Source organism: Thamnophis elegans, chromosome 14 (genome assembly GCF_009769535.1).
Source record: "Thamnophis elegans isolate rThaEle1 chromosome 14, rThaEle1.pri, whole genome shotgun sequence".
NCBI lineage: Eukaryota > Metazoa > Chordata > Lepidosauria > Squamata > Colubridae > Thamnophis > Thamnophis elegans.
In genome coordinates, this window is record NC_045554.1 from 3,100,886 (window position 1) to 3,128,337 (window position 27,452).

Here is a 27,452-nt window from a genome sequence, read left to right on the forward strand (position 1 = left end):
CTGCCAAAGATCATTAGATTATAAGACCCCCCTCGCTTATTAAATCGGACCGATTCACCTGGATAATCCTGTAAGTTGGCCCCATCCCACTCTCTTCAGAAAGGGGAAACTAATGACCAGGATTTGCAACACGGGGGGGAGTCCTCCTCTTATGGCTGTTGGTTTAGTGACCATTCAAAGTTACGACGGTGCTGAAAAAGGTGACGGAAGAACAGCCCTTGCTCTTAAGACTGTCCCAACGGCATCCCACGTGTAAGGACTTTTTTTCTAACTTAGCTTTTTCAGCACTCCCGTAACCCTGATCAGTCACTAAGCAGATGGAAGTTGTTGGATTAGCCAGGCGGTCGTTAAGTGAATTGGGCTTCCCCTCCCCCTCATGGACTTTGCTTGTCAGACGGTTGCAAAAGGGGAATCACGTGACCACAGGACACCGCAACCGTCATAAATGTGAACAAGCTGTCAAGTATCTGAATGTAAATGGGGATGTTGCTCTTGGCAAGACAGCTTAACACAATTAACAGTAGCGCTGATGATGTTCCCTAGTTGGGTCACGAAATGTCTTTAAGATACAAGCAAGCTCAGAGAGTACCAAAGACCCCACAGTCATCATCATCATCATCATCATCCTCCTCCTCCTCCTCTTCCTCCTCCTATTCCCCTCCACAAAAAAAACCCTCACTCCCTTCTAGCACTGATGATGTTACCTAGTTGGGTCATAAAACACCTGCAAGAAAACCGGAGAGTTCAGAGAGCAGCAGGGACCCCACAATCCTTCTCCTTTTCCTTCCCCTTCCTGCAAACCCTACCCCCTTCTAGCACTGATGGTGCTACCTAGTTGGGTCACGAAACGTCTGTAAGAAAACCACCAAGCTAAGAGAAGCACCAAGGAGCCCCCAGTTCAACCCTGAGCTGCAAATATTCTCCTTTTTAAAAAAATTTTATTTTAAACACCTAAACACATCAACAAAAACAAACACATGACTTAAAACAACATAGGAACAAGAAGTTCCATCATATATCATACCGCAGTTCCGTATCGGTTTCTTTACAGTTAGTGTTTTCCCTTCTATACATTTCTATCTTGCGTTCATGGTCTCCTTATTTGTTATCCATTTTTATGTACAATTCTATATTTACTTATACTTAGCTATTTATAACAAAATATTGTTTACTTATATTGTGCTTTATATTCTTACTGTCATTTATTCTCTTACATACAATTATAGGTATACATTTACATAGTTATTCTTTTTCTTTGCCATTCTTATACTTTTGTTATTCCATTTAATAGGTTATAATATACAGTTTGGGTTGCTTTGTTTACCATCCCTGTTGTAACACCACTTTATTTTCCCTTTCTTTTCAAATATTCTCCTTTTATTGGTACACTTAAGACAACAAACAGGGCCAGGGACATGGACACACACACACACAAACACAAACACACACAGAGACATCTCCAAGACATTTGCTGACCAAATCCCTACATGCAACAGACGGGTTGTCTGGACCAGCAAAGACATTCCTTCTGCTGAACAGAATCCGTTCCTGGCTCTCTGGAGCCTAAATATTGGCAATGTTAGCGCAAGATCACACAGGCTTCCCCAAGGCTTTAAGCTCCCCAGGGAAAACAATGGAAGAAAACAAACACCAAGGAACTGATAAAAGAGCCCGGAGCAGAGAGAGCCACACTGGGGACAGACAGGAAGGAATAGCTACTACAGGAGTTGTTACTCCACGGAGACTAGAGAAAGCAGCCCAGGGGAAGACGGAAAGTTGGAGGGGGGGGGCGAAAGAAAGGGTGTATGGAGGGTCGAAGAGGTACATTGGGTTTCTATTTTGGGGGGTATTATTGACAAGAGGAATGGCTGTGTTTATTGTTTAATGTTGAATGTTGATTTTATTTATATGCCGCCCTTTTCCCCCGAAGGGGACTCAGGGCGGCTCACAATTCAACCGGGAAAGGGGGATACAACAAAAAATTAAAACAACACAAAACAATGCATAATTAAAAACACACAACAGTCATACCAATTCGAGACGGGGGCAACAGCTCTTTAGCCCCAGGCCTGTCGGAACAGCCAGGTTTTAAGGGCTTTGCGGAAGGCCTGGAGGGTGGTGAGGGTTCGAATCTCCACGGGGAGTTCGTTCCAGAGGGTCGGAGCAGCCACAGAGAAGGCTCTCCTCCGGGTAGTCGCCAGTCGACACTGGCCGGCAGATGGAATTCGGAGGAGGCCTAATCTGTGGGATATGATCGGTCTAGTTATATGTTATATAGTTAATGTTATATGGCCCCGGTTCTGTACAGTATATGTGTGACTGTACAAAAATGAAAATGGAAAATAAAACTATCTATGGAGAAGCAGCCCAAGGAAAAAAAAACTGGTGCCCTGAGCTCGCTTTCCTCCTTCTGCGACCCCCACCTGTTTTTCCTCGCGTGCCTTTCAACCTCTAAAATCCAAGATATTCTCCCCTTTTTGGCTAAACAATGGCTAACAACCTGCCTTCGGTTGAGGACCTGTAAACTGCATGAGTCAAAAAGAGGGCTGGGAAAATATCTACATCCTGGACATCAATTGTTCCAACTTGTACCCTCGAAACGACACTCTATAGGGCCCTGCACACCAAGACAACTAAGACACAGTTTTTTCCTTAGGTATAATTACAGATTGTACAGTTATAGAGGCTAATCTGATTTTGCATTTAATAACCGCAGCAAGACTGCTGGTGGCGCAATACTGGAAGAAGGAAGATTTGCCTACTATTCAAGAATGGACATTAAAAGTAACAAACCTAGCAGAGATGGCTAAAATATCAGCATATCTCAAGGACCATTCAGATGAGAGATATAAACTGGAGTGGAGAAGATGGATTGACTATACTCAAAATAAATATGGGACTAAGAAATTCCAGATAGCTTACGACTGAAGAAACAAGGAATGATATAATCTGTTTAGAGCTAGCTTAGCAAAGAGGAGTTAAAGCTCAAACGAGACATGATATTAACCTTTTTTTAAAGTTTATTTTAGAATATCTTTGTTAAAGATTTATACCCTGTTGGCTCTGGGAAGTCGGGGGGGGGGAGGGAAAGGTTGGGGGGAGGGTAGGGGGAGGGAAGTAAACATTTGTAAAAGGTTTTTTTGTCAAAAATTTTAATAATAAAAAAAGAACAGTTTTTTCCCCGAACGCCATCACTCTGCTAAACAAATAATTCTCACAACACTGTCAAATAATTTACTAAGACTGTACTACTATTATTCTTCTCTTCCTATTACCTATCTCTTCCCACTTATGACTATAACCATGTTGCTTTTATCTCTACAATTTCTATTGTTTCATTTGTTTCCTAGTATGATTTGATTGCTTATTAGTAACCTATGACTATCACTAAGTGTTGTATCTTATGATTCTTGACGAATGTATTGTATTTTATTTCTCTTTATGTACACCAAGAACATCTGCAGGAAAGACAAATTCCTTGTGTGTCCAATCACACTTGGCCAATAAAGAATTCTATTCTATTCCATTCCATTCTATTCTATTCAAAAGAAAGAGGTAAAATGCTACAGATAAATAAAGGTAGAAGGTTCCTCTCACATATACGTGCTAGTCGTTCCTGACTCTAGGGGGCAGCGTTCATCTCCGTTTCAAAGCCGAAGAGCCAGCGCTGTCCGAAGACATCTCCGTGGTCATGTGGCCGGCATGACTCAACGCCGAAGGCGCACGGAACGCTGTTCCCTTCCCACCAAAGGTGGTTCCTATTTTTCTACTTGCATTTTTTAACCTGCTTTCGAACTGCTAGGTTGGCAGAAGCCGGGACAAGTCACGGGAGCTCCCTCCGTTACGCGGCGCTAGGGATTCGAACAGGCCACCAAATCTTAGCGCTGTTGAGAAATGAGTCGGATGTTTGCCCAAGAGACAGGAAAGGAAGTTTTCTAGGAAATGAGATTGCATCCAGTCCGGGAGGAGGGGGGTGGTGGAAAAAATATGATGCATCAGAAACTTTCTCATGTTAAAAGCCAGAAAGTGCAAAGTTAATCGAGTGCATCGTATGCATCTTTTTATTTCCTTTGATCTCATTCAGTTCCTGCTTTAAAAACTTCATCCATCCATACTAAATCAATCCACACGGCGCAGGGGGAACACTGGGTAATATGCTGAGTTCATTGCGTAGAGCAGTGTTTCTCAACCTTGGCAACTTGAAGATGATAGAAGAAGAAGCGAATGCTGGCTGGGGGAATTCTGGGACTTGAAGTCCAGACATCTTCAAGTTGCCAAGGTTGAGAAACACTGGCGTAGAGGATTAAAAAAAGAGGACCGGGTAAGTGAGCCAATCGGCATAACCCAACATCAGAAATCCAGGGCTTTTTACCAGCCAGAACAAAAAGGCAGAAAGTGATAACTAACAGGCAAGCACGTGAAAAGCTGGGTTGGAGTCACACCAGTGGTGGGTTTCAAAACTTTTTGGAACCTACTCTGTGGGTGTGGCCTCCTTTGTGGGAGTGGCTTGCTAGCCATGTGACCTGGTGGGAGTGGCTTACCGACCATGTGTTTTCTCTCCCTCCCTCTCTCTCTCTCTCTTTCCTTCCTTCCTTTTGTCTCTCTGTCCCTTTTTTCTTTTTTTTCTTTCATCTCTCTCTCACTCTTTTTCTTTCTTTTTTCTTTTTTTCTTTATTTCTTTCTTCCTTTCTTTCTCTCTCTCTCTCTCTGTCAGTCTGTCTGTGTGTGGAGGGGGGGCAGTGGTGGGTTTCAAAAAATTTTGGAACCTCTTCTGTAGGTGTGGCCTGCTTTCCGGGTTCATTGGTGGAACCTCTTCTAACCCGTTTGGTAGATTTGACGAACCGGTTCTACCGAATAGGTGCCAACTGGTAGGAACCCACCTCTGAGTCACACCTATCAAGCCACCTTTGGGTTAATGTCGGCTTATTGGGAATAAAGCACCTTCGGTTGGGCTAATGCAGCATGACGAACCACAAGCCATAGTTTCCAAACTGTAAGGGCTGGACTTATCTAAATGCATCCAAACCTCCCACACAGCACATGGGGCTGTCACAACGGGTTGTGCAAAGTCACGATAGGCAACTCATGATTCACACAATCAGCCCCGCGGCCACCACCAATCCACCATGGGAAGAAGGCAGCAGAATTAACCATGAACATAATAATAATGAGGATAAAATGACCTCCATGGGGCAGCAGATCCTGCTAATCCCACACACCCCCCATCCCGAGGCAAGTCATTTTCAGGCCAACTTCTAATCCAGCCTTCCCGGAACCTTTAGCAACTTTTTAAGATACAGGTATGTCCTCAGACTTATGACTGTAATGGAGGCCACCATTCATGTTGTCAAGTGAGACAAGTCGTTTGACAAGCATCTGGTTTTTTTGATCGAGTGTGAAAAATCACTAACTCACTTTTTCCCAGGGCTGTTGTGACTTGGAATGGTCCCTGTTGTAAATCGGTCCCTGTTGTAAATCAGTACCGTTGTAAATTGGTCCCTGTTGTAAATCGAGGGCTGCAGGTGAATTCCAACTCCCGGAATTCCCCAGCTGCCATTCTCGGGAGTTGGAAAGTCCCCAGGCCTTTAATGTTGCCCACTTGGGAGGAACACCACTGGGTGTCCTGCTTGGGGGGGAGGGGGTTGGACTAGATGACCTACCAGGCCCCTTCCAACTCTTGTTAATGCAATCTAATCCTAACAACCTCCTTTGAAAAGGGAGGGAGGGGGGAAAGCGGGGGAGGGGGCTCCTTTTTCAAAATCTAGAATTGAGGGTGGGGGGAAGCCCCGCAGGGGATCTTCCTGCCTCGGAGTCCCCCAGCCAGACGAAGACTACACCTCCCATCCCCCGCAGCCACCCAGATTCCGCCCTCCCACGCCTTGCCTTGAGATCCCGAGCCTTCCCAAGGTTAGGCGCTGCGCTTACGAAACCTGCCTGCTGCGCAAGGAAGAGAAACAGGGAAGAGGGGCGCTGAAGCCCCCGCTCGCCCACCCACCCACTCCCCTTCCCCCAGAGCCCGCGCGGCTGGGCCGAGCCCCTCTGCCCTCCCTCCGGCTGGGCTGCCGGGTCTCCAGATGGGGAGAAAGACCCTCTCCAAGCAGCTGGTGGGGGACGCGGGAGCTGTCCAAGCGCTTCCAGTTCCCAAATCGAGCCGGGGCGCGGCGGGGTCTCTGGGCTGAGGATCGCCCTGCCCATCATCCCCAGCTCCGGGGGTCGCCTGGCAGAGGCCCGGCGTTGGAGGGAGGGAGACTGAGTGGGGGGGGGGGGTGCAGCTGGCCAAGGCAGCGGCTGCGGGGCGCAGAAGGGAAAAGGCGAGGCGAGCGCGCCCGGGCGTCTTGGCGAGGCTGCTTACCCGCGGCTCCTCCCGGGCTCGCTTCGGGCCCTTCTTCTCGGTCCATCGCTGGCCTCGGTCATGTGAGCCTCCTCCGGCGGGGGGGGGAGAGTCCCTCCTCTGGCTCTCCGGCCAGGGGGCCGGTGGGGCGGGCCGGGGAGGCGCCTCCGAGGCGGGCCGACGCGTGCCGCTGCTCCAGGATCGCTTGGCGCGCTGCTTGGCGCACCCCGAGCCCTTCTGCAAACGGCCAGGAAGGCAGGGCCTCGCAGGGCCAGAAGTGGGGAAGGGGTTTCTTAAACGGCCGCAGTCCCGGGGTGGAGGAAGAGCAGGGGGGCGGGAAGGGACCCCGCTCCCTCCGGCCCGCGCGGAGACTCGGGGGGCGATTTGCAAGGCTGCGCAGACTTTGCAAAACTCCCGCAAGAAAGTCCCGGGGGGAGGGGGAGGGGGAGGCAGGAGGAGGGAGGGTTGGACGGGGCTGGGCTCAATGGGTAAGGGGATTCCCCCCCAACCCGCTCCGCCTCTTGGCTGGGGCAGGCGTGGGCACCCCAAACCCCAGTTGCGATCGCCAAGGCCGGGTTGGAGCACAAGGCTCTGACTTAGCAGATGTGCGTCAATGGGGAGGGGGGAGGGAAGGGGGAGCGCTCCCTGGAACGCCCAGATGGGGGCAGCGCCAGCCAGGGTTTTTGCACAGCTGGTGGTGCAGAGAGCCCCTTCCTTAGCTGTTCCTAAAGGGACACACTGCGCGAACTTGGCAACGCTGTATCCTCCAGCAGCTTTTTAAGAGTGAGGGGCTTCAAAAAAACCCTCCCCGAATTCTCCAGCCAGAGCCAGTTGAAATCCAACCCAAGTTGCCACGGTTGAGAAAGGCTGCTAGTGTCTTCACACGCCAGGAGAAAAGTGGATAAGGTAATTTGGATAAGGCCCTTAAGATCTGGCTATCCCGTCAGGCCTGGGGATAAAAATCTTAGTTCGTCCCCTCCCGAATGATGAATGAATGTTGTGCTCTATTTTTTAATATTATGTACTGTCTTATGCTTTTTGTCTTTGTACCCCCTTTCCCGTGTTTTTGTAAGCCGCCCTGAGTCCCCTCAGGGAAAAGGGCGGCCTATAAATTATAATAAATCTACAAATCTACAAATCTACAAATTTGAATTGTCACTTATACTGTGTGCACACATTAAAAATGAAATTCTGATGCCCGCTCTCATATCTATATCTCTCTATATATATCTATACACATACAGTACATACACACACACACACATGTAGATATGAAGGGAAGGGGAGGGAAAGGAAGGGAGAATTCTTTATTGGCCAAGTGTAATTGAGCACACAAAGAATTTCTCTCCAGTCCGTAAGCTCACCGTGTACATATAAAATAGATATGTGCATATATATATATATATATATATATATATATATATATATATATGTGTGTGTGTGTGTGTGTGTGTGTGTGTGTGTGTGTTGTATTTGTGCTGATAAATAAAGGGAGACTAGTATAGATCTATTTCAAGCTATTTAGCTCTCATCAGCTAGCCATACCCTTACTGGGAATCGAACCTGGGCTGTATTACATATCAGGCAGTTATATTAGCCACTAAGCCACAGGCTCTCTTCCTTTATCATATATATATGTGTGTGTGTGTGTGTGTGTGTGTGGTATTTGTGCTGATAAATAAAGGGAGACTAGTATAGATCTATTTCAAGCTATTTAGCTCTCATCAGCTAGCCATACCCTTACTGGGATTCGAACAGTAAAATAGTAATGGCAACAGTAAAATATTGGGCTTTCTGTCTGGATGGTCTCTTGTGACGAGCCGATGGACAGAGAATGGAAGCAATTAGCTTCCTCCCATAATTGGGGCATACCAGGGGTTGTGACACTAAATATATATACACGTACACATGTACACATAAACACACACACACACACACACACATATATATATATATAAATCTCAACCCATTTTTAATACATAGCAGAAAAAAGGACTTTTGGGTGGTAATAAGGTTGATGCTATATGGTAGAAAGCTGCCAGTATTAAAGAATCTACTTGTTCTGCTTCAGATACTATTACTATTAATCTTCTCATCCTTCCTATCACCCATCTCCTCCCCACTTATGACTATATAACTGTAACTTCGTTGCTTGTATCCTTTATATTGATTGTTTCCTAGTATGATTTGATTGCTTATTAGTAACCTATGACTATCATTAAGCGTTGTTACCTTATGATTCGTGATGAATCTACCTTGTTTTTTATGTACACTGAGAGCATCGGCACCAAAGACAAATTCCTTGCGTGTCAAATCACACTTGGCCAATAAAGAATTCTGTTCTGTTGTTCTGTTCTATTCTATTCTTCTATTCTAGTATTCTATTCTATTCCAGCTTGTATTTAAGAACTTTGCTTTAAGCATTTACAAACCCCCTTCTTTTGATCTGGCTAAAAAAATAAAGCAGCTACCAAAAAAAGGGGAGAATTAGCCCACTTGGACAGCTGCCATTCTGATACTGAAACCTCAGGCTGTAGAAACCAGTAAATGGCACCCCATGCTGGTTTATGACTCCTCCCTCCACTTTTACATTTTGGCTTGGATTTTAAAACCATGCCTGTTTTCTCGCGTTCTCACAGCCTTTCTAAGACTTGCAAAACGTAAAAATTAAGGATGCAATGAGCTGCATTAGCATGGCACCTCCCTATTTAGAGGGCAACAGCCCATGTACCCCTAGATATGGCAAATAAACAGATCAAAGCTTTTTCTTGACCTTGTTCTATATTATTCAAACATTATATTGGGATTTGGAAGGTTAATAAGTACAGTGTCGTGTTGATCTGATTCAAAACCTGTGTTTGAAAGCCACTTTGTTGGTGCATTTATATGAATATTCATTTGCCAACAGTGGTATTTTAACAGCAGCTTTTGGTCATAGGAGAAGATTTACCTACCTGGGGGTCATTTTCAGTGTCCTTGTTCCTATCAGTTTAGCAAGGAGCCAATAGATTTGAATATCGCTGTAACTGTAATATAAAAATAGAATATTATCTGGCATATTTAGGGTGGGGGGGGAATAATCGGAATTAAAGTGCTTGTAAAATTATCCATGTTTTTTTATTGCTGCATCGTGTTTATTAAGAGAAACCTTGAAAGACGAAACAGCCCCTTAAAGGTAAAGGTTCCCCTCGCACACATATGTGCTAGTTGTTCCTGACTCTAGGGGGCGGTGCTCATCTCCGTTTCAAAGCCAAAGAGCCAGCGCTGTCCGAAGACATCTCTGGAGTCATGTAGCCAGCATGACTCAACACTGCCGAAGGCGCACGGAACGCTGCTCCCTTCCCACCAAAGGTGGTCCCTATTTTTCTACTTGCATTTTTATGTGCTTTCGAACTGCTATGTCGGCAGAAGCTGGGACAAGTAACGGGAGCTAGGGATTCGAACCGCCGAACTGCCAACCTTTCTGATCGACAAGCTGGCCTGAAGCCGGTCTTTTCCAGCCCCAAACATCTGGTTTCCAGATGTTTGAGACTCCAACTGCTTTAATTCCCAGCCAAAATGTCATAAAGGAAATTGCAAAAATTGCAAAGAATCCATTCCTGTATATTGGAGGCAACCTAGCCTGGGATATGTGCATGGTTTAATCCTAAGTGGTATCTTCACAAAAAAATAAAATGCCACTTAATGCAGAAAAGAAAGAAGTATATAAAATCATTGCAACTCTTAATCTGTATTGAAAGCGCTTTAAAAGTTCGGTGGGGAAGGATCAGATTTGGAGCAAGGTTAATATCTCTTTCCTGCATAAGACCTAATGGCTCAACCCACCTTTTTTTTTTGTGTCCTGTTTCTTTAAGAGAGATCACGTGAGCAAGAAACAGCTGATGTGGCGGAGCTCGCCGGGCCGTACCATTCCAAGGGATTTTTTTTTAATGAAGCGTAGAGAAAAACACAATATAGGATTGTACATACTATTCGATTTGCAACAGGTGGTGCATATTCCAGGCACTGCTTGTTTTAGAGGTTTCGGAATAGATGCCCATAATTAGCTTAAAGATCCCCTACGATACATTTGGTATGGTCCATGCGCCCGATACGTCAGATTCCTGGACGATACCATTGTGTACCCTTGAAAGGGTGATATGTCACTGGTAAAGCATTCATTCCTTGTTCAACGCCACTATATTTTTCACTTGTCATAAATCGCCTTCCTAAATAAAGGATTCCCTACTGTGTTTAACAGCATAAGCGTAAAGCAATTATTTTTTATAAGCAGTGCCCTGCCAAGACCCCCCCCTCCTCATCTGCCGGATGCAAGCCTCACCTCAAAGCGCTTTTCAAATCGGTCGCCATCTTGGACTGCCTCACCTCGATGGATCCAGAGGAGGCGGGGAAGATTGACATAATCCCGAAATAACCTTTCCCAAAGAAAGCAATCGTGGGGGCTGGGGAGGGGAGAAGCACAGAAAAGGCGAAAACGGCTCGAGCGATTTTATCCTCCCTTTACTAAAGGCGAGGAAAGTTTCCCTTCGAGCGGCTCTGCTTTTCTTCTCCCCCCCCCGCCGAAATGGTTTCCTCCGATCTCGCGAGAGCGGTCGGCGGCGCTCTCGCGCACATGGCCCGGCCGGGGAAGTAGGGGTGGGGAAACGCCTCCCCGTGCGCGCGTGCGCACGCGCGCATGCGCTCTCCCTTCCTTTTTCGGCCGAGGCCTCTGCGAGCGGCGCGCGTGTGTGTCTGAGGCGAGCGGGAAGGCCGCGCAGCCTCCCCCGAGTTTCCCATGCAGGAGACCGAGGAGAGCTTAGCGGCGGCCGCGGCCTCCCCCTCCGACCCCGAGGTCTTCGGAGGCGGCGGAGGGAGCAGCAGCACCGCCAGCAGCAGCAGCGACTCGGAGGCCGAGCGGCCGCCGGCAGGGTCTCCTGAGGGGCGGGAGCCCCAGCCGGCCGGGAAAGCCGACGCCGACGAGGCTGCTGAGGAAAAAGAAGAGGAGGGGAAGGAAGGGAAAAGCAGCGGGGACGAAGAAGCCGGAGAGCGGCCCGAGCAGACGCTCCTTCCCCTTCAGGAACCGCCGCCGGCCGTGAACGAAGAAGAGGAGGAGGCGCCGCCGCCGCCGCCCGCCCGGGAACCGTCGCCGGTGACCGCCGCCTGCGAGGAGGCGAGGGAAGAAAAGGCCGAGGAGGAAGAAGAAGAAGAGGAGGAGAAGAGAAAGGAGGAGAAGAAAGAGGAAGAAGAGGAGGAAGAAGAAGAAGAAGGAGGGAGAAAGGAAGGGGAGGACGGGGAGAAACCGCCGCGGGACTCCGAGCAGAAGCAGCCCCAGCCGTCTTCGCCTCCTCCTCAAGCGCCGCTTCCCCAACTCCCCCCGCTGGGCCAGGACGAGGACGAGCCCTCCTTCAGCGACCCCGAGGACTTCGTGGATGACATCGAGGAGGAAGGTGCGCGAGGGGGGGGATCTTTGGGGGGGGGGTTGAGGAAGAGAAGGGCCCCTTCCTCTGCCCCCCCCCAGGTGTTCCTCTGGCCTTCCGGGTGTTCATCTGGCCCTCCAGATGTTCCTCTGTCCTTCCGGGTGTTTCTCTGGCCCTCCAGATGTTCCTCTTCCCCGGGTGTTCATCTGGCCCTCCAGATGTTTTTCTGGCCTTCCGGGTGTTCCTCTGGTCCTCCAGATGTTCCTCCTCCCCATATGTTCTTCTGTCCCTCCAGATGTTCCTCTGCCCCGCCCCCAGGTGTTCCTCTGGCCCTCCAGGTGTTCCTCTGGCCTTCTGAGTGTTCATCTGGCCCTCCAGGTGTTCCTCCTCCAGATGTTCCTCTGGCCTTCCGGGTGTTCCTCTGGCCCTCCAGGTGTTCCTCCTCCAGATGTTCCTCTGGCCCTCTGGGTGTTCCTCTGGCCCTCCAGGTGTTCCTCCTCCAGGTGTTCCTCTGGCCCTCCAGGTGTTCCTCTGGCCTTCCGGGTGTTCCTCTGGCCCTCCAGGTGTTCCTCCTCCAGATGTTCCTCTGGCCCTCTGGGTGTTCCTCTGGCCCTCCAGGTGTTCCTCCTCCTCCAGGTGTTCCTCTGGCCCTCCAGGTGTTCCTCCTCCCCAGGTGTTCCTCTGGCCCTCCAGGTGTTCCTCTGGCCTTCTGAGTGTTCATCTGGCCCTCCAGATGTTCCTCTGGCCTTCCGGGTGTTCCTCTGGCCCTCCAGATGTTCCTCCTCCAGGTGTTCCTCTGGCCTTCCGGGTGTTCCTCTGGCCCTCCAGATGTTCCTCCTCCAGATGTTCCTCTGGCCCTCCGGGTGTTCCTCTGGCCCTCCAGGTGTTCCTCCTCCTCCAGGTGTTCCTCTGGCCTTCCGAGTGTTCATCTGGCCCTCCAGGTGTTCCTCTGGCCCTCCAGGTGTTCCTCCTCCCCAGGTGTTCCTCTGGCCCTCCAGGTGTTCCTCCTCCCCAGGTGTTCCTCTGGCCCTCCAGGTGTTCCTCCTCCCCAGGTGTTCCTCTGGCCCTCCAGGTGTTCCTCCTCCCCAGATGTTCTGGAGGGCTGACCCAAAGCAGGCTGTCTCACACGCACACATACATACAACCCCACAAAAGTGCACATACACCCCCACCCACCCATCCCAATATACACCTCGCTTTTCTCAGTCAGGGGCTGGACTACAAGTCCCAGGGTTCCCAGCTGGTAAGGAGGAGGGGGTTGTTGGGTATTCCCATGGGGTGGGGGAAGGGTTTTGGGTGATGTGTGACTGACAGCTGTTTTGGGATGGGGGGGGTAGTGTGTCCCTGTTTCTGGCCAGTCATTCTTTCTCTACACAAATGATTTTTAAAAAACCCACATGATATAAGGGGTTTATCACCAATAATGGGTTTGGAAGGAACTTTGGAGGTTGTCTAGTCCAGCCCCTTTCTCGGGCAGGAGACCTATCATTTCGGGCTTGATGGGATGGATACACAGGATCATAGAACAACAAGCATTGGGAAGGATCCTGGAGGTCTTCTAGTCCAACCCCAAGCAGGAGACCCTAGCCTAGGCCATCCCAGACAAATGGCTGTGCAATCTATTCTGGAAAGCCTCCAGCAATGGAGCACCCACAACCTCTGTTCCACTGGTTAATTGTTCTCACTGTCAGGAAATTTCTCCTTAGTTCCAGGTCGCTTCTCTCCTTGATTAGTTTCCATCCGGTGCTTCTTGTCCTGCCTTTTGGTGGGTGAGCACAGATGAGGAAATTGGGAAGCAGTTGTGTATGTGTGGACTGTATTTGTAATATCTGTACAATATTGAGTGGATGTAGTTCAAGAGCTGTTGTCAGTTTCAAGCAGCCTTGTTATCAATGGAAAAGGAAACCTGTCAATCCTTCAAACAGTAGCATTGCCAGTTGTTGGTTAACCTTGAGAACTTTGAATAGGTCTCTTTTTTTAAAAAAAAAAAAAACAACCCTTGCATTTATTAAATTTCCTCAGGAAAAAACCCTTGAGGTTTTTATAAGAAATCTTCTTTAAAACCTGTTAGCATGAAGGTTGTGATAGTAACCTAACCTGTAGGTTGAGTTAAAGGAGAATCAGAGCTGTGGCATTCAAACCTGTTGTGTTTTCTGGGGGTCAGTTTAGGTAAATCTGTTTGATGTATAGAGGAGCCCTTCCAGTGTTGTCAAGTACTTCTGTGTCCCACATTAAGGGGGCACAGAACTGGAGAGGCTGCTGGTTTGGCTCCAGGTATCCCAGATTAGAATCTGATGCTTTATGATGACTTATTTTAACCACAGAGGAGAACAAAGCGATCCCAGTTAATCAGCCAAGATTACTTGGGAAAGTAGAAGCTTCTATTTCTGACTGTCCTGAGTTGAGTAGCAACCTGGAAGAATTATGTGAATAAATTGGGCACGATGCCCTAATAGGTAGTTGAACATGTTGTCCAATTTGTGTTTATTGTTAGAATGCCCAGAACATTTGTGCATGGCTGATAAATTAACGCCTTGCAGTCCAAAAGAATGAAGAACTGTGAAGGACACAGCTGGCTTTAAAATAGAAGGGTGGAATAAATGTATGACAATAAGCTGTGTACATTAGATTAAAATGCACTTTTGAAAGCCAAGATATCTTGCTATGACTAGAATATTTGAACAGAGTTTTTCTCATACATCACACTGATTCTGCGGTGTTCAAAGCATTCAACGTAGATAACTCCGTGACGGTTTGGTAGTTTTGAAGCTCCTCCGGTTTAGAACACTGAAAAGTAATGCAGATGACAGAGGGAAGAACTGCTCAGTGCTATTGTGGCTGTTAGGCTGCCTTGAGACTGTTGAAACAAGCTGAGACAATTTGCTCAGGGGTTCATCTCAGAGCAATGATCACTGGCCTTTCGATGAGAGTCAAATGATACAGACCCTCCAAAGCCATGCTTCCCAAACTTTCTCCTTCATTACTCAAAACCGCTGACCAAGAAAGTCCTTTCCTCCCAATGATTCCAACTTGGGCTTTTGCTTCACTCCTTTCTGTGTGCTTTCAGGATGCTTAACAAACCTAATGTAGATGATTGGCTTTATCTTAGGAATGCAGTCATGGACTCTGTCCTTCACACACCTTTCTCATTGGTCTCTCTCTCACTCACTCACTCACTGACTCTCTCGCTGTCCACAGAATTACTGGGAGATATTCTGCAGGAGCTCCCTCGGGAAGCAGATGGAATTGATTCTGTGATTGTGGTGGACAATGTCCCCCAGGTTGGACCAGACCGTCTTGAGAAACTGAAGAATGTTATCCATAAGTTTTTCTCAAAGTTTGGGAAGATAACTAATGAATTTTACCCAGAAGCTGATGGCCAGACTAAAGGGTGAGTGCTGATGACGTTTTTCGGTTTTTGTTTGTTTGTTTGTTGTAGCCAAGTCTCCATCAAGGAAGCATAATCTTCTAGCCCATCCAGCAAGCCAGAATAGTAGCTGGTGCATTTTGCGATGCTCCCATCCGGCAGTAACCAAGCAAAGTCTCAGGCAACTTTTCCAAAAGATTAATGGGAAGGGAAACATACTGTGGGTAACACACAAGACATGTTAAAAAACAGGAAAGGAAAGCTGGTTACTTGCTGTGCTCATGGGAGCTTCTCCCACAATGAACATGGTCTCTTGAAAAGTTTAGATAATGAGAGTGGTAGCTGTGGGGGAGAAAAATAATTTGTATGCTGCATCACACTTCTGAGTGAAAGGTGGAATGTAAATGAACTGGTTTTGTTTTGCTGCAGGTATATTTTCTTGGAATACATGTCTCCCACTCATGCTCTGGATGCTGTCAAAAACACAGATGGTTATAAGCTGGATAAACAGCACACTTTCAGGGTCAACCTTTTCACTGACTTTGACAAGTGAGTAAAGTTTTATCCCTACGGCTTCCTCAAAAATACATACCTGTATGTATGCCTGACTAATTTTATTGCACTTTCAGGTACATGACAATCAGTGATGAGTGGGAAATTCCCGAGAAACAGCCATTTAAAGATCTGGTAAGTATTCAGAAGGCTGAATGGCATGTAGAGATCACTCCAGACAATTCCCCAAGATACGACGTTCCAAGCTGAGCGGGAGAAGCAGACCATGCCCTAATCAAGATTGCACCATTCTCTAGTGTATATTTCCATCGAGAGATAGGTTGAAGTTTATCAGTGTGTGTGGCTTGCAGTTGCAATGCCCAACTCTGATGATTCCCAGGATTCATGCCTCAGTTTTTTTAAAAAAATTCAGCACGACCTGTGAGCTCAGTAATTTGTACACATGACACTGAAACTCCTAAAATGTAATTAACAACAACACAAAAAACAAACAAACTCCAAGGTGTCTTGAGTGAGAGGACTGATTTACATGCTGTTTGCCGGAATATTGCAGAAATTGTCTGAACTGTTGGTATCCAACTAGAAACATCCGCTCCACAATTTTAATTCATTTTGCTACACGGCAAAAGCGTACTTGGTTTGCTACAACAAAAGATGTGTGTGTGTGTCATGGGGATACAGTTTTCTATCTGGCAAGATGGTGCTTTTCCTTTTACAATAGAATGCTCATTCTCTGTTTTTTGCAGCCTCTTTTCTTCATCTCTTTTCCCCTTTCGGTTATTTCCTAGGGGAATTTGCGCTACTGGTTGGAGGACCCAGATTGTAGAGATCAGTATAGTGTAATTTTTGAATCTGGAGATCGAACCTCTATATACTGGAACGATGCTAAAGATCCTGTTACAATTGAGGAAAGAGCTGTGAGTGTTTTGGGCAAGTTTCTCTTGATAACGCTTTGTGTGCTGGCGGCTGTGAGAATTCCAAATCTGTAATGAAATTAAATCTTTTATAATTAGTTGAGGCACAGAAAAAGATTTTCGGAACATAATAGCTATTGAACTGAGCCATAAATTTCACCATGTCCTACGCGGCTTTTGCCTGTGAAAATTTGTCTCATCCTTAAGTGGTCGGGAGATTCACATTTCCACACCTTTGTTGAAAGTTGTCTGATGTTAGGTGTTCTTTATTCACAGGATTTAAGGGGTTTTCTACTTGGCCAAAATAGATCATGTTCGTCTTGCATTTGATACGTGATTTTTTTTCTACTAAACTATCAGGTTATCTACAAAATTAATATGCCAACTGTGATGAGGGAAGTTCCAGCGAATGATCAGCTCCAATTTGGTGCCTTTCCCCATTAAAATAGTTTTTTTTTAAAAAAAGTCCCTGCAAACTTTCAGAAACAAAATGTTCTCTTAGCTTCGGTATTCAAATGTAGCTTGACCCAATTAATTTAGGTTATTCCCCCCCGCAGCGATGGACAGAAACCTACGTGCGCTGGTCTCCGAGGGGGACCTACCTGGCTACATTCCATCAGAGGGGCATTGCTCTGTGGGGTGGCGAGAAATTCAAACAGATCCAGAGGTTCAGCCACCAGGGAGTGCAGCTCATTGACTTCTCACCTTGCGAAAGGTATTCTTGGAAATTTGCTAGTGGTCAGTGCTTCAAAAGACTGAGGAGCCTTGCTCATTGATAAGATTGTCGCTGAATTGCAAAATGCTGCAATCGTGTAAATGGTTGCTTTAGAGCCGAGGTGGCGCAGTGGTTAGGGTGCAGTACTGCAGGCCACTTCAGCTGACTGCTATCTGCAGTTCAGCGGTTCTAATCTCACCGGCTCAAGGTTGAGTCAGCCTTCCATCCCTCCGAGGTGGGTAAAATGAGGACCCGGATTGTTGTTGGGGGCAATATGCTAACTCTGTAAACCACTTAGAGAGGGCTGAAAGCCCTATGAAGCAGTATATAAGTCTAACTGCTATTGCTATTGCTATTTAGGTCCTCTGTGTGAAAAATACCTTCACGTTCCCAGTTTCTTGACGCTCCTTGGGCCTCTTGCCTTGATTATTGAACTATGGTTATGATAACCTTGCAGTGAAAATGCCCAGGTAGTCCTGAACTTATGACCACAATTGAGCTCAAAATTTATGCTAAGTGAGAAATTTGTTAAGTGAGTCTTGCCCCATTTTAAGACGTTTCTTGCCATATTTCTTAAGCGAATCACTGCAGCTGTTAAATGGGTCACACGGCTGTTAAGTGAATCGGGTTCCCCCCATTGACTTTGCTAGTCAGAAGGTCCCAAAAAGGTATCCCATGTCCCCGGCACGCTGTGTCCGTCATAAATATAAACCAGTTGTCAAGCATCCAAATGCAAATCACGTGACCATGGAGGGATGCTGTTTGAAGCCATCTGGCTTACTAAAATTGGTATGAAATGGAACGTAGCATTTGTATTGCTGCAATCAATTGTCTTGTCTTTCGTGAAGGTACCTGGTAACGTTCAGCCCCCTGATGGACACCCAGGATGACCCACAAGCCATCATAATTTGGGATATCCTAACTGGACAGAAGAAACGAGGGTTCCACTGTGAGAGCTCCGCCCATTGGCCCATATTTAAGTATGTTCGTAGAGGACTAAAAACAATTGTGCTACACTTTTGACTACTGGGAAATATGACACACACACACACACCTCTCTCTAAACCTTTTGAATTTTTCTTGCTCAGGTGGAGTCATGATGGCAAATTCTTTGCCCGGATGACATCCGATACCCTTAGCATCTACGAAACACCTGTAAGTCTGATCATGCCTTAACCCAAACGTTACTTATTGCAAACATGAACGAAAAGGGGAAGTTTTTCCTTTCACGCCATCCTTTTATTTATTTTTGTCTATAAATGAATTCATAGATGCATTCCTAGGCTCGGGGATGTAAAAGTTGCACTGATGCTTTTTGCTGTCTTAAGAGTATCCCTTTCTCATGGGAAAACGTCTCTTTTAAATACCCTCTCGGTACGAGTCGCAGGATTCTTATGTTGTCTTTTTTGCCCTTCTAGTCCATGGGCCTGCTGGATAAGAAAAGTTTGAAAATCACAGGGATCAAGTGAGTCTCCCTTTGAATCTGCTTTGAATCTCCCTTCTTCCAAACCCAGAGGAATAGATTTCACAGTACGGGTTGGTTGGCTGTTTCGAAATACATCTTTCTCCCCTTTTGCGACGCTTCTTTCTTGCTCCCCCTCAGAGACTTCTCCTGGTCCCCGGGAGGAAACATAATTGCCTTCTGGGTCCCGGAAGACAAAGACATCCCAGCGAGGGTGACCCTGATGCAGCTCCCCTCCCGGCAGGAGATCCGGGTGCGGAACCTGTTCAACGTGGTAGACTGCAAACTCCACTGGCAGAAGAACGGGGATTACCTCTGCGTGAAAGTAGACCGGACCCCGAAGGGCACCCAGGTATTTGGCTTCTCACGCATACTGGTAAAACTGGCCAGTTGGAGAACACCGTATTTTTCGGAGTGTAAGACGCACCTTTCCCCCCCCCTCCCAAAAAAAGAGGGTAAAAATCTGGTTGCGTCTTGTAGACTGAATACAGCATTTTTGGCCTGCCAAAACCTTCACAAAAATGGGCATGCAGAGGCTTTAGGAGGCCTACAAAGTGCTCCTGGGGGGTGGGGAGGGCAAAAATGAGCAAAAAAAATGGACCGTTTTTGCTCGTTTTTGCCCCAACCCCCCTCAGCCTCCAGGAACACTTTGCAGGCCTCTCAAACTTTCTGCATGCCCTGTTTTTCACAAAAAACGAGGCATGCAGAGGGTTTGGGAGGCCTGCAGTGTACAAAAAAAATATTTTTTAAATTTATCTTTTCAAAATCATGGTGCGTCTTGTACTCCGGTACATCTTATAGTCCAGAAAATACGGTATTTGCTTCCTCCCGAGGTGTTCTAGGGCTCCCTTAACGATTAGAGGTATTCTTTGATTTAGGACTTTCATTCAGCCTGAAATTAGGGATGTAACTGGTCATCGTCGCATGACCAACCTGACCCTACAACCCTTTTTGTGATGGTGGTTAAACAAATCTCCATGATCGTTTAGCGAACAATGTTCTCGAAGGGTTTCTTGGCTAGAAATTGGAAGTGAGCATCAGCCTCCCGCGAAAGACGCCGCCAATCATTCATCTGATGGTTCAAATGGCTGTAAATGCAGGCTGGTTGCCAAGGGCCCAAAACGCAGTCACATGACCCTTCCATTTTTGTTGTTTGTGATTAAACAATCCTTTTCTTGCAACTGTCAAGCCGCAGCCAGCACGGGCCTGAGATGTGACTCCGTAATTGTGTCCGGTATCTTGATAAGAAGCCCTCTTTCCAATATAACCCGTCATTATAAGAGCACTGTTTACTTCCAGATCGTGCTCTTTTTGATAAAACAGTTTGTGATGCCCCGTTGTTAGCAAGGATAAAAACTCTCGGCGAAGTCCCACTTTGGATCAATCGTGCTTTCCTTCCTCCGTCCATCCCAGGGTGTAGTGACCAACTTTGAAATCTTCCGCATGAGAGAGAAGCAGGTTCCAGTTGACGTGGTGGAAATGAAAGGTAAAAGGGCACCTTTTCCGTAACCTCCCTGAGATTCCCTTCACAATTTCTCCAAACTGCGCTGTCCCCCGCCCCCCCACCCCCAACTGAATTACTCCTTGGGAGGCTGTTATCTTACGTTGTATGTTAGATGCAGCAGAAGCAAAGCCTATTTGACATGTACAACACGTTTTACTTCTGCAACAGCTTCTCAGCCCTTAGCAGCACATTTGGATGTGTTTTGAATAGACCAGGGGTGTCAAACTCGATTTCATTGAGGGCCGCATCAGGGTTGTCTTTGACTTGGAGGGGGGGGGGCACGGGCGTGGCCATGGTGGGTGTGGCCAGCTCGATATCACTCATGTTGGGGTGCCTGTGGAGGCATGAGCACTCTGCCAGCAAAAACAGACTCCCGAGCTCCGATTTAGGCTGTGATGGCCTCTTGCAACCCTCTGCCAGCGAAAACAGGCTCCTCAGGTCCGTTTTAGGCTGCAATGGCCTCCTGCAGCCCTCTGCCAGCGAAAACAGGCTCCCAAGCTCTGTTTTAGGCTGCGATGTCCTCCTGCAACCCTCTGCCAGTGAAAACAGACTCCTGAGGTCCGTTTTAGGCTGCGATGGTCTCCTGCAGCTCTCTGCCAGCAAAAACTAAGCTCCGTTTTTGCTGGCAGAGACACTGTGGGCCTGTCCTTTGGTGTTTCCAGGGCAGCCAGATGTAAGTACTCCACGGGCTGGATCTGGGCCCCGGGCCTTGAGTTTGACGCCCCTGGAACAGAATTTTTGAACTGAGCTGCCACCTGTAATGGTTCAGGCCTCAGACTACCTGTCCTGCATCTTCCACCTTCGGTGGCCAGGTTGCCTCCTGGGCCAGGTTTCTAGTCCCGACTGACAAGATCTTCCTGCCTTTGTAGAGAGCATCATAGCCTTCGCTTGGGAGCCCAACGGAAGCAAGTTTGCTGTGCTGCATGGGGAGACGCCCCGCATATCCTGCTCCTTCTACCACGTGAAGAACAATGGGAAAATAGAGCTCATTAGTAAGTGGGCTTTCCGCACGCTCGGTGTGCTGCTCCTTTTAAAGTCTGTCGTGGCCTTCGGCTGAGCCAACACGCAAAGCTTTTTCAGAGTGTGCTGCTGCTTCTTTTGTTCCTTCTTTTGATTGGCATCCTGCTCCCAGATATCTAAACTGATTTGTTACCCTAAAATCCTAAATACGTAAACAGGTATAGCTAAAAGAAAGCACTTTCCACAGCACTTTCCCTCTCTTCCCTCCCCCTGCCCACCTTTCCTCAGCTGAATATCAGTGTTGGTATATTTTTGCATTGTGAATTAACCTGGGTGGGGAAATAGTGTCGTAATCGATCCAATTATACCATTGAAAACGGACGTTTTCCATGAAGTGGGTTTTGTAGTTGCCCTGTGAAAAACTACATGCCACGGGGGTTTCCAGCCCCGCCATATATTAAACCTTTGGATCTGCTAAAGAGCTCCAGCATCTGATTAAAAAGGGAGAACAGCCTGATGGGTGATGACAAAATTGGGCTGCTATCCTCCGGTGCTGTTTTTAAGATCGCCCACTTAATCCGCCAGGGTTAAAATTCCGGAAGCAACCTCAGCAGGGGGGTGGCGGAAGATAAATCCAGCCGCGTTAGCCTTGCGTGGCTGTTTCAGTATTTGGAAGTCAAATCGGTGCTGTGTTTCTCATTTTTATCTCAGAAATCTTTGACAAGCAGCAGGCGAACACGATATTCTGGAGCCCCCAGGGACAGTTTGTGGTGTTGGCTGGTCTCAGAAGGTGAGCGCTCATTTTGGGGAAGAATTTAAACGATCATCTTGGCTTGCAAGCGTTAAGAAAAGTGGTACCCACTTCTATAACCATCCACGTAACTTGTTTCTGGTAATTAGAAACAAAAGTGAAAATGCACATTCTGAGTTTCTTTCCCTCAAAAATATTGACATCTGGCTCCTTGGAAGCTTCCTTCGTGTATAAGTTAGCAGATCCCAACCACTGGATTTTTATCCAGGTGTCAGACCCCAAAACCAAGAACGATAGGTGTGAATCTTCTTGAGTTTTTTATTGTTTCACACCTGTAGTTGCCAGACTGAAGATTCTACTATCTGCTTGGATGTTATACTCTGGGAACTATTGAGGAGGGGCTGTCTTCGCCCTCTTTCTCTCACAGGCAATCTCTGGTCTGAGTTGCCACTTAACTATTTATTTATTTTATTTATTAATTAGACTTATGTACCGCTTCATAGGGCTTGCAGCCCTCTCTAAGCGGTTTACAGATTTTTAGCAAATTGAGTCAGCAAATTGCCCCCCACAGTCTGGGTCCTCATTTCACCCACCTCGGAAGGATGGAAGGCTGAGTCAACCTTCAGCTGGTGAGATTTGAACAGCCGAACTGCAGATAACAGTCAGCTGAAGTGGCCTGCAATACTGCACCCTAACCACTGCGCCACCTCGGCTCTAACTCCTCTGGATTCCACCCCCTCCCTCCTAGGAACCCACTTTCTCACTACAATCCATCAAGGGAGGTTCCCCAATGACGCTTGTATCATCTGGAACCTAAACCCAATTTTAGGGAGTTGAAGTTTTAGGATAATCCCCCCCCCCTTTCAGCCTGGCCAAAATGTCGAAGGAGGCCAGTGGGATAACCTGCCTCCCCTCCCTTTCTCTCTTCAGCATGAACGGTGCCTTAGCATTTGTGGATACCTCTGACTGCACCATGATGAACATTGCTGAGCACTACACAGCCTCGGACGTGGAATGGGACCCCACCGGCCGTTTTTTGGTGACATCCGTGTCTTGGTGGAGTCACAAGGTAACTTAGAGGCTGCGTTGCCTGGTCGTTTTTTTTCACCTGCACAGGCTTAGTTGTGGCTATTTTAAGTTTTCTGTGTGGATGCCATCTTTCCCAACCTCTCTGAGTAAATTAAAGATTCCAGGCATGTGCTGACGGACTGTTTGATAATCCAAAATATTTCTTGATTGTGCAGAGATGGATAAACTTACCTTGGAGTTAAGGGACAAGGAAGACTCCGGATATTATACAGTTTGGGAAAACTGGTATCAATGGATAAATAATAGAAACGTGAAATGCACAGCTTAGAAACATAGATGTATAGATATAGGAATAATTAGGAATGTATAAAAGTGTATTTGAATAACAAATGGTTCTCTTAGTACTGTCAAAAAGGATCGTAATTTATACAAAACTATTTTTAAAGGTATTTGTATTGTAATGTTTTAAATTTTCAATAAAGGGGTTGTTTTTTTTCCCTCAAAAAAAGGGGGGGGGGGATTTCAGGCATGTCATATTCCCCTCTCTTGACAGGTCAGTTCTCCTATCTAGATCGGGGCGTCCAGCCTTGGCAACTTGAAGATGGCATGGAACTCCCAGAATGCTGGCTGGGGAATTCTGGGAGTTGAAGTCCACACACACATCTTCAAGTTGCCAAGTTGCCACACCCTCCAACTAGATAGAAGAACACACTCCACACACATTACATGCCAGCCAGGCCCGCCGTGGCTTCTCCCTCTAAGCACTGGGATGCTGAATTCCGGCTGCTGCCGGGATGCTTCGCCTTGGATACTCTCACCTGACCCAAGTGTCCTCCTTAGGTGGACAACGCCTACTGGCTATGGACTTTCCAGGGCCGCCTCCTCCAGAAAAATAACAAGGACCGGTTCTGCCAGTTGTTGTGGAGACCCAGGCCACCAACTCTGCTCACCCAGGATCAGATAAAGGTGAGGCGTCCTTTGGGGGAAAGAGATCCACTTGGAAGAGGACTTTTTAACAATGCCGTTGTTGAAGGAAAGTGGCAACGATCCTCAAAAGAGAGATGGGGAAGAGACCGGACAGGGCTTGGCCTGTAGAAAACCTTGATTTAAATCCCCAATGACCTTCAGGGCAGCTGATAACAGTTACATCACCGGATAAACTTTCCTTGGCAGAAGAGAGGGGTTTTTTTTTCCCCTCCCCTTTCAGGTGTGAAGCATTTCTCTCTCTTTCCTCGCTGCAGCAAATCAAGAAAGATCTGAAGAGGTACTCCAAGATATTTGAACAGAAAGATCGCCTGAGCCAATCGAAAGCCTCCAAGGTAAAATTGCCCCCGGGGAATGCGAAGCAAAGGAGATTTGGGGCCACGTGGGCCAACGGTGCTACTGCCGTTGACCCCCATCAGCCTCAGTCCCTTCCGATGCGCCCTCCTCTCCATTGGGAGTGTGCTAAGTAGCCACCTTAGCATCATGAGGAGCCCCAGTCCTTTGTGTATGTAGCTGGGCATCCATATTGACATTTCTTTCCCATGGAAATACTTTTAACAAGCAAGGTCCTTGGGGATTGCAGCTTTGGACCAGAGCCAGAGGGATGGCTTAAACAACTCCTGTCTCTTACAGGAACTGGTCGACCGACGGCGAACAATGATGGAGGATTTCAAAAAATACCGTAAGATGGCCCAGGAGCTGTACATGGAGCAGAGGATCGAGCGTTTGGAGCTCCGAGGAGGTACCTGGGACAGGGGGGAACTTGCTGCTCATCTTAGCTTCATCGCTTAATTTCCGGGTGTTTTTCGACCAGCCTGGATCTGGGAACTGAGATCCCAAATGATTGCAGAGCCCCTGCTCTGAAAAGCAAAATAACCCAGGCCTATTTCGAGAAGTAGAGCGCCGTTGGGTATATATTTAATATTCAACATTTTAACGTAGTGGTGGCGCAGTAGTTAGGATGCAGTATTGCAGGCTGATTCTGCTGACTGCCAGCAGTTCGAATCTCACCGGCTGAACGTTGACTTAGCCTTCCATCCTTCCGAGGTCGGTAAAAAGAGGAACCAGATTGTAGGAGGGAGGGGATTGTTCACTCTGTTAAACCTCTTAGGGCTGCAAGAGCGCTCTGAAGCGGCACATAAATCTAAGTGCTGTTGTTTTTGTGATTCTGATCAAGGCAGATACTGATTTATAAAGCAATAATTGACCTAATTAGTGTGATGTTCATGAAGGAAAAAAAATCTGTGACCAAACCAAAGACGTTATGATTGCCGTAGGAAAGTGGTTAGGAGTCCTCTCGGGCCGCATTTTTTTCCCAACGAAGGACAGCACTTCCGCCTTCAAATCAAGCCAGATCTTCATTATGCTCACAGACGAGACGAGTTCTGCCTTCGGATCCGCCTCATCTGAACTTAACTTTCCCTCTTCCCAGGCGTGGACACAGACGAGCTGGACAGCAACGTGGACGACTGGGAGGAAGAGACCGTGGAGTTTTTTATCAATGAAGAAATCATCACAGTCATAGAGGCAGAGTAATCCCAAAGCTGTGGTGAGGAGCCTTCCTCTTCCACCACCTGTGGGGAGGAGGGAGGGCAGGGGAATCCTGGGATCCAAGTGCAGTAACCCTTTTCCTCTTCCTTTGCAGCACCACCATCGGATCGTCCTGAGAAGAGAATTGTTCCTTTTCAGGAGGTCGTCTCATCTTTGGAAATTTTTTAAATCCGTATTTTTTTTCTCTCTCTCTTTCTGGACGGTGACTCCACAGGATCCATTCATTCTGACATAACTGTAGTGCCTTTTGGTCCCCAACCTCCCAGCTGGGCTCCCCCTCCAAAGGCACTGCTTTTAATTTTGTATTTCTTTACTGGGGGGGGGGGGCGGGAGGGTTCGGTCTAATTTTTAGCAATCTTACCACCGGAATGTGCTGCTGCTGTTGCTGAAATGCTCCTCGGAGCACGTGGGGGTGGTCCCTCCCGCCCCCATCCAAAGGCAGCCTTGAGACATTTTCCCAGGATCTCCAGAGGGGGGGAAACTCCAGCGCTTCTGTTTTGCGAGGACTGTTGCTGTGTCCCTCACCGGCAGTGGGGGAGCTGGTGCGACCCAGAGACAGGCCAGCCAGGAAGGCTCTTCTTTCCTGGTTGTGTTGAAGCCGCACTGCGGTGGACTCTCAACTCTCCCCCTATTCCGATTGTGACAGGATCTCTCCGTGGGTTGAAGGTTGGAAATAAAGCAAGCCAACACACGCAGTCGCCTCTCATCTCTTGTTTGCCGTGTATTGTTCATACCGCCGTTTTTATACCCGTTCCAATTAATAGTGTTGTGGCCCTCCAGTGGCCATTGGAGCCGGTGGAAGACTCCGACAGTGAGGAGGTTGGGGAGGGACATGGGCCACTCCTGGAGTCTGGGGAAGGCTCGGATGAGGGCTGTGTATCGGAGGCAGAGAGGGGGCCAGAGCCGTATGCCAGTTATCAGCTGCCTTCAGAGTCAGACATCAGTGAGGCAGAAGAACAGCTGGAGCCTGTTCCCAGTGCGCATACACAGAGTTGCCACACAAAAGGAACAGCTAAAGAACAAGGGCCAACTTGGGAGTAAAGGCACAGGTGGATGGTGAATGGCCCCTCCCATAGGGAATAAAGGGGAGGGGAATTTGCAGGAGACAATTCGACTCATGAGGATGAAGATCCGTTCCTGACTTCTTGCCAAGGAATTGCTGCTACAGCATGGAGTTTGGAAGATATCGGCCTGGCAGCTCTCCAAGCCTGATCAAGGTCCGTAGTTGTGAAACCTCATGAAAGACTTTTTTTGCCGGGACTTTGCAGGAGAGGAATTCCCTTTTTACCTAAATAAAAGAGGTTTTATCGGGGACGAGGAGTCGGCTTCATGGTCTTGAGAAGCCGATATGAACAAATACATCCGTTGGGGTTAGCCCGCTCCGTACCTTGTTTTTCAATGAGGCCGAGTCACTAGGACGCCAAAATCTGTAAGGAATATCAAGGGGTGTGTGTGTGTGTGTGTGTGCAGAGACGTGCAAAACGCTGAGGACACACCAATCGGGTTTAGGATGTCGCCTTCCAGTTTTGTGCGGAAAGAACGGTGCAAAACCGGAAGTTGCTCCAAAGAATCGGGATCTTTTGAATGAGTGCAGCCTTAATTTCACGATATCTCGTGCCCCGTTTTGGAGACGTACTGTGTAGGTTGGCATTGCTAACCTATCTTGAGATTTGCTAGTTGAAGAGGGACAAAAGTTAATCAATCCATCTTTTCCACTCCAGTTTATATCTCTCGTTTGAATGGTCCTTAAGATATGCAGATATTTTAGCCATCTCAGCTAGGCTTGTTACTTTCAATGTCCATTCTTGAACAGTAGGCAAATCTTCCTTCTTCCAGTATTGCGCCACCAACAGTCTAGCTGCGGTTATTAAATGCAAAATCAGGTTAATCTCTACAACTGTACAATCAGTAATTATACCTAACAAAAATAGCTGAGGGGTAAACATAATCCACCATATTTTTATCCAAAACGCTT

The 27,452-nt window shown here is 47.4% G+C and overlaps 3 protein-coding genes across 6 annotated transcripts in view; 2 read left to right on the plus strand and 1 right to left on the minus strand.

Moving 5' to 3' along the window:
- SNX8 (sorting nexin 8) overlaps positions 1-10,667 on the minus strand; it is a 29,416-nt gene extending 18,749 nt beyond the window's left edge. Inside the window, exons 1-2 of one of the 2 annotated variants that reach the window (XM_032231289.1) lie at positions 10,653-10,667; positions 9,286-9,357 (exon numbers count right to left, since the gene is read on the minus strand). Coding sequence is in view for 1 of the 2 variants with exons in the window: in XM_032231288.1 (XP_032087179.1) it covers positions 6,353-6,398 (46 nt within the window). In the remaining variant the exon portion in view is untranslated. Of the gene's footprint in view, positions 1-6,352; positions 7,245-9,285; positions 9,358-10,652 lie in introns of those variants that run through there. The other variant, XM_032231288.1, reaches the window with a different exon arrangement.
- Positions 10,668-11,011: 344 nt separating this feature from the next.
- On the plus strand, positions 11,012-26,183 carry EIF3B (eukaryotic translation initiation factor 3 subunit B). Its single transcript, XM_032230605.1, has 19 exons — positions 11,012-11,757; positions 14,926-15,118; positions 15,524-15,643; positions 15,724-15,781; positions 16,396-16,524; positions 17,079-17,236; positions 18,085-18,216; positions 18,325-18,391; positions 18,655-18,701; positions 18,840-19,050; positions 20,112-20,184; positions 21,072-21,194; positions 21,874-21,952; positions 22,844-22,982; positions 23,783-23,908; positions 24,184-24,261; positions 24,560-24,668; positions 25,359-25,475; positions 25,572-26,183. The coding sequence occupies exons 1-18, from the start codon at positions 11,106-11,108 to the stop codon at positions 25,460-25,462; spliced, it is 2,598 nt and encodes an 865-aa protein (XP_032086496.1). The 5' UTR covers positions 11,012-11,105; the 3' UTR covers positions 25,463-25,475; positions 25,572-26,183.
- On the plus strand, positions 11,764-13,335 carry C14H13orf46 (chromosome 14 C13orf46 homolog). Of its 3 annotated transcripts, none has more exons than XM_032230607.1 (2): positions 11,764-12,779; positions 12,817-13,335. In XM_032230607.1, exons 1-2 carry the CDS (start codon positions 11,869-11,871, stop codon positions 13,025-13,027), a joined length of 1,122 nt encoding a protein of 373 aa, XP_032086498.1. In that variant the 5' UTR covers positions 11,764-11,868; the 3' UTR covers positions 13,028-13,335. The 3 variants fall into 3 exon arrangements, with proteins under 3 accessions (XP_032086498.1, XP_032086499.1, XP_032086500.1); XM_032230608.1 differs by having other exon boundaries at positions 11,764-12,345; positions 12,401-13,335; XM_032230609.1 differs by having other exon boundaries at positions 11,764-12,215; positions 12,346-13,335.
- Positions 26,184-27,452: the final 1,269 nt, after the last annotated feature.

Coding starts and splice junctions, on each gene's coding strand:
- C14H13orf46 (XM_032230607.1), top strand. CDS start 11,869: ATGTTCCTCTGTCCTTCCGGGTGTTTCTCTGGCCCTCCAGATGTTCCT. Junction 12,780..12,816: donor CAGGTGTTCCTCCTCCCCAG/GTGTTCCTCTGG, acceptor CCTCCTCCCCAG/ATGTTCTGGAGGGCTGACCC.
- EIF3B (XM_032230605.1), top strand. CDS start 11,106: ATGCAGGAGACCGAGGAGAGCTTAGCGGCGGCCGCGGCCTCCCCCTCC. Junction 17,237..18,084: donor GACTTCTCACCTTGCGAAAG/GTATTCTTGGAA, acceptor TCTTTCGTGAAG/GTACCTGGTAACGTTCAGCC. Junction 21,953..22,843: donor GTGTTGGCTGGTCTCAGAAG/GTGAGCGCTCAT, acceptor TTCTCTCTTCAG/CATGAACGGTGCCTTAGCAT.